The sequence below is a fragment of the Pseudorca crassidens genome, chromosome 13 (assembly GCF_039906515.1).
Source record: "Pseudorca crassidens isolate mPseCra1 chromosome 13, mPseCra1.hap1, whole genome shotgun sequence".
Taxonomy (NCBI): Eukaryota; Metazoa; Chordata; class Mammalia; order Artiodactyla; family Delphinidae; genus Pseudorca; species Pseudorca crassidens.
This window is the reverse complement of record NC_090308.1, coordinates 34,178,431-34,190,246: the sequence shown is the minus strand read 5'-3', so window position 1 is coordinate 34,190,246 and position 11,816 is coordinate 34,178,431. Positions and strand designations below refer to the sequence as shown.

General features: G+C 36.6%; 1 protein-coding gene across 1 annotated transcript; it reads right to left on the bottom strand.

Moving 5' to 3' along the window:
- Positions 1–4,988: 4,988 nt before the first annotated feature.
- On the bottom strand, positions 4,989–8,351 carry LOC137204874 (protein LEG1 homolog). The gene is made up of 4 exons (XM_067702893.1): positions 8,234–8,351; positions 7,729–7,913; positions 6,741–6,841; positions 4,989–5,235 (listed from the first exon to the last, which is right to left on the bottom strand). The coding sequence occupies exons 1-4, from the start codon at positions 8,349–8,351 to the stop codon at positions 4,989–4,991; spliced, it is 651 nt and encodes a 216-aa protein (XP_067558994.1).
- Between the last annotated feature and the right edge of the window lie 3,465 nt (positions 8,352–11,816).

Below are 11,816 nucleotides of genomic sequence, written 5' to 3'. Positions count from 1 at the left end.
AGCTATCACAAATCACTAAGAAATTAATAAACAGACAATAAACTTGTATGGCTCTTCTGTTGTTATCCTATGTAACCCGATTTCATGAAATTTAGAGCAATGTCTTGCTGATTTATAACCAAAGTCCAGAACATTTTAAAATGAAGTACTGACATTCAATTAAAGTTTTAAAACTCATAAAACTGACCTGGCAAATAGAATATATAATTAGTTTGTTAGGGTTTTTATGTGTGTGTTTTCACTGACAACAAGTGTACAGCAATTAGGTAAGTTTCCCCTCCTTTGGTCCACAATTGATAATGAATGCTTAAGGATCAAATTTCTCAAGGTTGCCCTGGTAGGACAGTATCCACTGGCTAGGAGGTGGTGACTTGTAGAGCCCCATGAAGCTTTCATATAAAGGTTTTCCCAGTGATAGGGACAGAGTAAAGGAACAAAGTAGGTCAGTTTCAGGGGGCTCCAAGGAGCTCCAGTTCTTTATGGCTCAGCGAAGGAAGAATTCGGTGAGAGGCAAAGTGATAAATAAGAAGTGATTTATTAGAATAGGACACTTCTGAGGCTTTCAGGCAGGCTAGCAAAAGGGTGCTGTGCCCTGAGAACTTAGTGGGCTACACTTCTATAATCAAAGGAAAAGCGGGGAGGGGAAAAAGACCACCTTCTTCCTCATTCTTTTTTTTTTTTGCGGTACGCGGGCCTCTCACTGTTGTGGCCTCTCCCGTTGCGGAGCACAGGCTCCGCACACGCAGGCCCAGCGGCCATAGCTCACAGGCCTAGCCGCTCCGCAGCATGTAGGATCTTCCCGGACCGGGGCACGAACCTGTGTCCCCTATATTGGCAGGCGGACTCTCAACCACTGCACCACCAGGGAAGCTCTATCTCTTCTTAAAGGAGAGAAATGTTGCCCTCTGTGACCCTGAAGTATTCCATAAAAATGAAGTATCCCATAAAATATGAACTAAAAATTTCTGAACATAATTTTTAAATTTTTTCAGAGAGAACATTGCTAAATCAGGTAATACATTCTAAACCAATAGTTCATTTTTAAGCATTTTAGAAATTCAAATTCACTATTCAGATTTTCATTTAAAATATTCTGCCTCTTGACTACTGTCCATGAAAATCTGTTCCTCTAAATTTCATGAAATTAATTTAAGTAGAATAATATCCCAAAAGTCCAATCAGCGTTTTATTACCTTTATTAACTTACCAGCATTTGCCAGTTATTCAACTGAGAATCTATACTGGACAGTTAACATTTTAGTTATTATTGGAGAACACTGTTCCTTGAAAATTTATCATTGTGGATTTTTATTTTATTATACATTTCCAGGAGTATTTAGTTAAAACAATGAAGAATGAATTCCAAAATCTCTAGAAACAGTTTTCTTGTAACTTCATTAAATTTTCCCATATAACGAGAGACAGTTTTCCTAGAAAATTTAAAGACATTTAAAAGTTGTAGGTAAAATTTTAACTTTGATCCCAAAAGATGAAATTATTTAAAACAAAATTCAATTTAACAAAATTAATTTCAATTAGTATAAAATTAGCATGTTTTCATATACATTTTAAAATAAAACATGTTTTGCTCTTTAAAATTATGTTATGCCTTCATATTCAAATTTATAAGATACATAAGTAACTGAAGAGAATAGTGGATACAGCAGTGATTAAAAGAATAAGACCCATAAAAAGTGAAGTGATATTTTTTGCATATTAGACTATTACAAATTTTAAAGTTTGCTAATACTCATTTTTGGTGTCTATGCAGAATTATGAATCTTAATAAACAGTTTGTGTGGGGTTTTTTTGTGTGTGTGTCTTTATTTTGATAAGAACATAATCTATACCACACTCTTTCACTGCCATTTGGCAATACCTGATCATACATTCATTCCCAGCAATTTAATCTGTCACCATTCCAACAAATTAAATTAATGAAAGTAGACAGCAAATGTCACTTTGCATTGCTTAAAACTGGAAAGAATATAAATCCATTCAGTGGAAAGTTATGTATTATTTAAAGAGAATGATGTCTGTTAATATTTGTTAACTTGCTAATATCTAAAATATACATGATTAGTTAAAAATATATAGCATAGAACAGTTCCATTCATATAATCTCTTTTATGCAAATACAGAGTTTTTAGCAAATAATTTATTCATTTATTTATATTCACTAGTTCATATAATTATTTTTGTAGAAGTGGGCCCAAAACTTAAATATATGTAAGTATATATATCAGGCAAGAAATCATGGTATGGAGGTTAAGGGATGATGATGGAGAAGATAAGTTTTATTTGCATTTAATAACTTTCTGTAGTGTTTGAATTTTAAATAACAGACATGTTGAATATATTTTAAAAATAAGGAAAATAATAGTCATAAAATGAAATGTTATTAGGAAATAGAAAAAAAGTAGTAACGGTTGTGAATTTTGGGTGGACCAAATATGTCAGAATGGATTGATCAGTTAATGAACAAGAAAGAGGATACAGAAGACTTGAGCTTGAGCTACTGCTCTTTTTTCTTCTACTAGTTCTCTGTTGGGAAAATCATATTTATTTCCCATTACTTTATTTTATGAGCAGTTATTTCCATTAACATCCCTGGACTCTTGCTCTACCCCTAATTCTTCTACAGGAGGTCCTTGACTGGGATTGGTTAGAACTTACACATCAAAGTCTCAGGAGTCAGGAATCACTCTTTTCCCCGTATTTTTCCACACTAAGAGTGAGGCAGGGCAGCCACACAAGCAAGTGGTATAATCTGCAGACTATACTTTCCCCTGCATGACTTTTCCCAAGTTTGGTTAAGATAAATAAATAATTTTTTTTAAATGCCAAAGTAATGGAGACTTGAAGTCACAAAAATATCATGGCATAAAGGCTAAAATACAAGAAAATTTAGTGCAGTTGCTAGTGTAAAGAAAAATCTTAAAATTTTTTATATCAAAAATGTAGTTGAATGTTACGTTAAAAAGTTTAATATATGTTAACTATGAACCAGACATGTTCAACTGTAAAAATATTTTGATTAATGATATTCTATTTATTATTATTTTGTCTATACTTGAGTTAACTAAAAACATCTGCCAGGGTTTTCAGCACGGTTTCTGAATTCTGAGCATCAGTGGGGGCACGCAATCACTAGGGGAAGTGAGGAAGCTAGGTAACTCATTTAACTATGTTCCAATTTACTGTTTCTTTTCTGCATCTTTTTCTTTTTTATTGTAGCCTACAGTGAATTCAAAACTCCTTACTAAATCCAAAGCTAATTTTAGTAAAAGTAGAGCTTACAAAAATTTAGAAATTTTATAATTTTTAAATGAAATAAACTCTAACCATTCATCTCATCCCTCATTCTTTACATACTGGGAAGTTCAAGTTTGCTAAATCATCTTGGCCTAGAGTTTACTTTCTGTATCTGACAACGTGGCAAAGATGACTGGCAATTCAACAGATTTTGGATTCCCCTATCAGTGGGGCTCAGACAAGAATGAACTTTCCCAAGTCCCTCCCATCCTCCATCCAGTGGGGCTGTATTTTTGCCAAAGTTATGTGAGATAAAGTTATGCTTATCTCTTCTAGTCCTAGGCCTTTAAAAGGGGGTCTCTCTTTAAGCTCTCTAATTCTTTTGATTTTTGTACTGAGCATACAATGGTGAAGCTGTAAAGATTGACGGAGCCACAGTTTGAAGGATCCTAAGTCCCTGAATTACCATGGAAGAAAGCCTCCTTTCAATTGAGTAAACATCCTGAATCATTATGCGAGGGAGAAATAGAATCCTATTGAGTTTTGCCATTATAATTCAAAGTTTATTTATTCAAATATCGTGTTACCCTAAGTAAGGCATACACAATTTTAAATTTACAATGCATTCATTTTTATTTTGACTCATATCTTATTTCTGAATTTGACTTTAGGGAATAGAAATTATATATATATATATAAATATATAAAATATATATATATATATTTTTCCTCAATAGAACAAGGGTAAATGGTAAATAGTATCTGGGAAATTGAATGATACAGTAATTTTCAAATTTACCATTATGTGATTTCTTCTGTTTTCCACTATTAGTAAGCCTAGGATTTGGAAATTTTGGAGAAATATACCTCCTCCAAAACCAGAAATTTAGGGGATCAGATTTTTTTCTTTATGTCTATAATCTGTAGAACTGGCTGAAGAAAGTTCACATAAAATTATTTCATGGTTCTGTTAGTCATGGCAAGTATCATTATTATATTTTTCATTTTAAAACAAAGTAAAATAAAATAAAATAGCAAAACTTATCCAAGAAATAAATAGAGGTTTCTCTTATCTCCTTGTCAAACTAAAATGATCTGCTGTTTTTGTGCGAAGACCCCAGAAGAGAGGACATGCTAAGTAAGGGAGGGCCTATAATATGTCCCATTAAATGAAACCCATCATAAGCCCACAAAGAGGACTTCCCTGGTGGCTCAGTGGTTAAGAATCTGCCTGCCAATGCAGGGGACCCAGGTTCGATCCCTGGTCCAGGAAGATCCCACATGCCATGGAGCAACTAAGTCTGTGCACCACAACTACTGAGCCCACGTGCCACAACTACTGAAGTCCGCATGCCCTACAGCCCGTGCGCTGCAACTACTGAGCCTGTGTGCTGTAACTACTGAAGCCCATGCGCCTAGAGCCCGTGCTACACAACAAGAGAAGCCAACGCACTGAGAAGCCTGTGCACCGCAACGAAGAGTAGCCCCTTCTCGCCACAACTAGAGAAAGCCTGCAAGCAGCAACGAAGACCCAACACAGCCAAGAATAAATTAAAAAAAAAAAAGCCTACAAAGGTTATTGTGAAAACTTTGAAACAGATACGTACAGGAAGTCAACATTTCTTTCTTTAGACGATCTGTTGTAGTGATTCATAATTATGATTCTAATGATATTTCATTACCTATGAAATCAACACAACATATAGAATTTACAAAAAAATAAAGTCTTTGTGTCACTTCCCTGTATACTTATACACTTTGTGGAGAAAATTTACACCAAGCAGGACTGTGTTCTGAAAGCCTGTAAAGTCACTGATGAAGGGGGCATTATTCCCACTAACAAGCATTTGTGTTGGCAGGCCCTTCTGGAGTCCATATGTTCTAATCAAAGCTGAAGGGAAGAGGGGTGGAGCTAAATAATCCACAAACAAAGCCCTGCTGCTTTCAAACTCTGCTTCTTGTTTAGAGTAATGTTGTAACCTAATAGACAAGTGAGGGGGAGTATGCATTTAGAATTAGTGAACTCAGAACTTTGCCAACTGAACTTACAAAACAGCTAATTTCTTCAAAACTACATTATTCTACTTTTTAGATTACAGACTGTAAAAACATGGTATTGATTTAGCCCCTAGATTTGAAACTTTGAAGAGATGTTCTTAGAATTTAAATCTAGAAATTATCATCCCAGAAAATATGTACTTTTAGTCAAATGTTTTGCCTTTTTCATAAAACATGCTCTACTTGCATAAACTCTGGAATGTGACCAACTCTCATTGTTTCAAAATGTAAAGATATAAATCAAAGAGGATTAGCAATTTCAATTTCTGCTGGATTTGGATATCTCTTTAAGAACACATGATTTTCATTTCAGGTAACCACTGAAAAATGAAATAACCTATAGAGAATTTTTCCTGATTTTCAGGTAGTTTGATATTTTTTCCTAATGATATATACTAGACAGACAATTTTTCTCTTTTTTTTAGTTGTACAACATAATGATTTGATATTTGTGTATATTGCAAGATGATCACCACAAGTCTAGTTAACATTAGTCACCCTACACAGTTACAAATTTTTTCTTGTGATGAGAACTTTTAATATCTACTCTCCTAGAAACTTTCATATATGCAATACAATACCATTAACTATAGTCACCATGCTGTACATTATGTCTTCATGACATTTATTATATAACTAGAAATTTGTACATTTTGACCCCTTTCCCGCATTTCACCTACCTCCCACCTCTGGCAACCACCAATCTGTTCTTTGTGTCTATGAGCTTGGTTTTTGTTTTTTGGGGGTTTTGTTTTTGTTTTGTTTTGTTTTAACGATTCTACATATAAGTGAGGTCACACAGTATTTGTCTTTCTCTGTCTGACTTATTTCACTTAGAGTAATGCCCTCAAAGTCCATCCATGTTATTGCAAATGGCAAAATTTCCTTCATCTTTATGGCTGAATAATATCCCACCGTGTATATATACCACATTTTCTTTATCCATTCATCTGTCGGTGGACACTTGTTTCCATGTCTTGGCTAGTGTAAATAATGCTGCAATGAACATGAGGGGTGCATATATTTTTTTCAAATTAGTGTTTTCATTTTTTTTTTTCAGAAAAATACCCAGCAGTGAAATTGCTGGATCATATGGTAGTTCTATTTTTAATATTTTGAGGACTCTCCATACTGTTTTCAACTTACGTTCCATTTTCTCTTCTTATTGACAAAGAAATTTTCATTTTTAATTTGTAATGAATAATGTTATATCTGTATTATCTGTATCACCTGGTCTGGAAATATACCTACTTATAAAATACTTTCAAGTTTTATCCAGTAAAATTTTTTCTTATCAGTTTTATCTTTATCATAATACTTCCCGATGGTTGACATATAGGTAAATTGAAAAACATTTCAGTGAAAAAGATAGTGTAAGATAGAAAGATAGTGTAAGATTAAAAAAATAACTTTAGATCCATTCTTACCTACTGCGAAATTTTTCATGAACAACCTTCAGGGATGAGACATGTGCAACCCATAAGTACTTCAAGAGGTCATCAAAGTTTCTAGAATACGACTTTACCTGCTATCCAAGAAGGAAAATGTTATTAATATTTACGCAATTATAACAATCTCTCTTTCTGAAAATCAATTCTATTTATAAATATAATTTTTCAATATTCTAAATGAGGGGAGAACATTTAAGAGTTAAAGTATAAAAAACTTAATGCTTAATTCTCCCCAAAGAGCTTAATATTAGCTATAATAATTACTAGTATTACTGAATCCATTTGAAAGAAATAAACCATATGGTTTTGAAATGCTCAGAATTTTATAATGTAGTATTTCATTTATTTGTTTTTCTCTTGCCGTGCAATGAACTTTCCACAAAGTTTTAAAAGTCAGAAATGGGAGGAGGTATAAGAGTATTTTCACCTAATCATATGCAGCATAATGAACAAGTTCTCTAAAGGGAAACCTGATCTTTGGTCATTTACTCTCTCACCCGTGACACTTCACTTTGGACATCAACATTTGATTCTGATTGTCAGATTATCATTTTAGTCAGCGCAGGTGATGGTTTATAAAGTGAGTTGAAATAAGCTGATCAAATTCACCGCAATCTATTCCCTAGTAGTATTTATAGAGTTTACTGCTCACTTGACCTGAAAATGTGATGAACATGCACTATGAAGACATAATTTCTACAGGTTTTGAATATAATTTATTTGGTGTGAAAAGAATGGATAGGGCAGTCTTCATATTAATGTGGGTGCTAATGAGATATGATGTCATGCAGTAATCTACTCATATGAATATTGTCATCCTAATAAAGATTTAGATACTAGAACTTTATTCCTTAGGAACATACTGTTCAATGCATAAAAAATCTTACATTAAATATTATTCAAAATTTACTTGACTACTCTCGAAGAGTATTACTTAAAACCCTAAAAAAACCCCTGCCAAAACCTGGTAAAATTTATTCCATTTTTTCATTGTACCTGGAAAGGATGAATAACAGCTAGAAACATTATAACAAAAATTCATTTGATCCTTGGATGGTGGCAGAAAGGTGACATTGTCTGATGATATTCCCATTATGCCAGAATCAACCATAGCAAGGAAGGGTATTGCAGAGAGATAATAATTAAGGTCTGTATAAACAAAAAGTTATTAATGTATTACAAATTCCTACTTTTGTCCTATGTATTTAAAGCAAGTTTTGAGGTTACTAGTTTTCTCTAATTGATATTTTCATAATTGGATAAATTAACTACTAATTTTTAAAATAGTGTCTAAAACCTCATGTCAAAACATTCACAATATTTGGGTCAAAGAGATTTTTCCTTTTTTTTTTTTTGTAAAAGCAGTAGTTCTCATTTCTATTTTTGTTTCTATAATTGGGATTCTAGATTGAATTGATTCTTTGAGGAAAGGTCATCAATTTGAGTTTTGATTGTTACCTTAAACTCACCAGCCCACCAACTGTCCACAGAGATACACAGATGATCCCCAGATTCATGGCCACAGTCTGCCCTTTGGGTGGGATCAGCTAAAGAGAAAGGATCAAGGGCTGGGTCTACAAGGCTCATTTTTAAGCTGTAGATATACTAGATACATTAGGTTTACAGAAATGCACAAAATATTTTTCTTTTAAAGAATTGTGTCAGCCTTCCCATCACTGTTGTAAAAAAATTAATAAACAGAAACCCAGGGCTTCCCTGGTGACGCAGTCGTTGAGAATCTGCCTGCCAATGCAGGGGACATGGGTTCGAGCCCTGGTCCAGGAAGATCCCACATGCCACTGAGCAACTAAGCCCAAGCGCCACAACTACTGAGCCTGCACTCTAGAGCCCGCAAGCCACAACTACAGAAGCCCGCGTGCCTAGAGCCCGTGTTCCACAACAAGAGAAGCCACTGCAATGAGAAGCCCGTGCACTGCAACGAAGAGTAGCCCCTGCTCACTGCGACTAGAGAAAAGCCCGTGCGCAGCAACAAATACCCAACACAGCCAAAAATAAATAAATAAATTTATTTATTAAAAAAAAACCAGAAACCCAAATTAAATTAAATAAAAATTTGGGAGACCAGAATGGAGAGCTCTCACACCTTGCAATGTTAGCAGATCCCAATAGGAAGAAGAAAAACTCCTTTTCTTTCCTCACAAGGATTCAGCCAATGAAAAGCCATGGATTCTTTGCTTACTATAGCCCTCCCAACTTCCTTTTTCTTCTATAAAAGTGTGCTCCTTCCCTTGCCATGCGGGCACTTGCATGTTGTTTTGCATGGTTGCAGACCCTGAACTGCAATTCTCTGCTGATCCTGAAAAAACTCATATTCCCTAGAGAAATATTTGGCTGTCTATTTATCTGTTTATTTGGTCAACACCTTGGCGGTCCATGCAGGGACCAGAGAAGATCCTCAAAGGCTCTGGGCTTGTGAGCAAACAGGTGTGGTACACACAACTGACCCCATTATCACTCACTGCTTTCTCAGTGACCCTGGAGTTTGAAGGTATGTCTTTCTTCTAGATCTGAGCTCATGCTCTCTTTGCATTTGATGCTCTGTAGGCTTTATTTGGGATCTATTTTAAGTTTCGTCTTTCTGGGTAAGTCCTTGTTCTATATGAAAGTACCTGTTTGGCATTTTGGTCTGATTTTGAGATTAGACTGTTTCAACTGAAGCAGGCTGAAATGCCTTAGACCCATTCTTTTGGGACAGGGGAAAGAATCCCTTGCTTCACTGAAATCGTGTTGGTTTTTTAGCCTTTGACTTATTCCTTTGGAAGGGGTTATTTTCTGGAAATTGGCTGAAAAGACTTTTAGCCTGGCTTCTCTGGGACCAAGCTGTTTTTTTAACATTGGCTGGTATTAGGCTTGTAAGTTGTTTGAGCTGTAAGCTCTTCAAGCTGCTTGAAAATTGTTCTTTGATCTCAGAGAGACAGCAGTTACTGGTCTTGAAACAAGATCTTAGTTCCCTGCCCAGGAATTGAACCTGAGTAGCCTGGATGAAAACCAGGAATCCCATCTGCTAGACCACCAGGGGCTAGAGGCTAGAAGCAAAGTTGCCTTGGCTCTTGCCCCCATTTGAAAGCAAGAATATTTCAAGGAGGCAAAAACTGCAAAAACAGGTACAAAGTTTATTAATAGAGACACAGCACAACATGTGGGAGAGCACACAGAGAAAGAGTTTATTTAGACAGAAACAAAACAGGAATACACACCTGGAGAGGAATGGTGTGGGTGTCCTCCTTAATAAGGAGAAGTACAGTAAAGAGAAAGTCAAATCATTTATATAGGGGCAGTTCTTCTGAGTCTTTGTTCTCCTCTGGCCAATTATCTCATTTCTTTTCTCATATCTGACCTATCTTAGGGCCCTATCCAATATTTGCACACATCTTTTTGCCAAGATGGATTCCAGTGGAGGCTTATGGGAGGCTTTAAAACACCTACTATGGGACGGTGCTCCCTCCGTTTCTGACCCCCCAAGGAGCCTTCCTGTACATGTGCAGTTGGGGAGGTTTCCTTGACCTCAGGAGTGATAGATGTGGTCGTCTTATCTCTTTACTCCAGCAGGGCTCAGCTCCTGCCACTAATTTTGTCCTTGGAGTGTCAGGGAAAACAAAGCTCCGATTTACTCCACTTGACAAACCCCAGCTGCTCAGCCCTGGGGCCCATCTACCTCCTACCTCACTTTCACTCTAAAGAAAAACATCTGAGAAATGGGATACCAGTTACCTAAGAATTTTAAGAGTGCCCTCCGCCCTCCCCCCGGACTCCAGCCAATTTCATATTTAAAAACAGTGGTCCTTCCTCGTGCACATTTGCAACTAAATGGATCAATCTGGCCAAACAACAATTAAAAATATCAATGGCCGGGGCTTCCCTGGTGGCGCAGTGGTTGAGAGTCCGCCTGCCAATGCAGGGGACACGGGTTCGTGCCCCGGTCCAGGAAGATCCCACGTGCCGCGGAGCGGCTGGGCCCGTGAGCCATGGCCGCTAAGCCTGCGCGTCCGGAGTCTGTGCTCTGCAACGGGAGAGGCCACAACAGTGAGAAGCCCGCGTACCACAAAAAAAAAAAAAGAAAAAAAAATATCAATGGCCATTATGGGGAATTTTTGAAATCTCCAAACAATTTTCTTAAAACCAAATTGGACTACAAGAGCTTAAAAATTTCCAGAACTGAGTGAAATGCTTATTTCAATTGGTATTTTGAGGCTTCCCAATATTATTGGGAGTCTAAAATAGTATCTCTGCAAATTAAGATTTTAAGATGAACTGAGGCAAACAATTAAAAAAAGATAAAATGTCTCCCAAAGCCTCATGCTCTTCTCGCTTGGTTCCTCCTTCAGCACCACCTGTCTCTTTCCCCAGCTCTCCCTGTCCAGACTCCACCTCTGAAGCCATCATCCCCCTTCCTTCTACACCACCCACACCTCCTCTATACCCTCAATTCCCCCATGATAACACTCTCACCCAACTTCCCCTTTCTCTGAAATTCTCCCCATTCCCTTTTCCTCTGAACTTGTCAGAATCTGTCCCTTTATTTATTTATATATTTTATTATTATTTTTGAACATCTTTATTGGAGTATAATTGCTTTACAATGGTGTGTTAGTTTCTGCTTTACAACAAAATGAATCAGTTATATATATACATATGTTCCAATATCTCTTCCCTCTTGCGTCTCCCTCCCTCCCACCCTCCCTATCCCACCCCTCCAGGCGGTCACAAAGCACCGAGCTGACCTCCCTGTGCTATGCGGCTGCTTCCCACTAGCTATCTACCTTACGTTTGGTAGTGTATATATGTCCATGCCTCTCTCTCGCTTTGTCACAGCTTACCCTTCCCCCTCCCCATATCCTCAAGTCCATTCTCTAGTAGGTCTGTGTCTTTATTCCTGTCTTACCCCTAGGTTCTTCATGACAATTTTTTCTTAAATTCCATATATATGTGTTAGCATACGGTATTTGTCTCTCTCTTTCTGACTTACTTCACTCTGCATGACAGACTCTAGGTCTATCCACCTCATTACAAATAGCTCAATTTCGTTTCTTT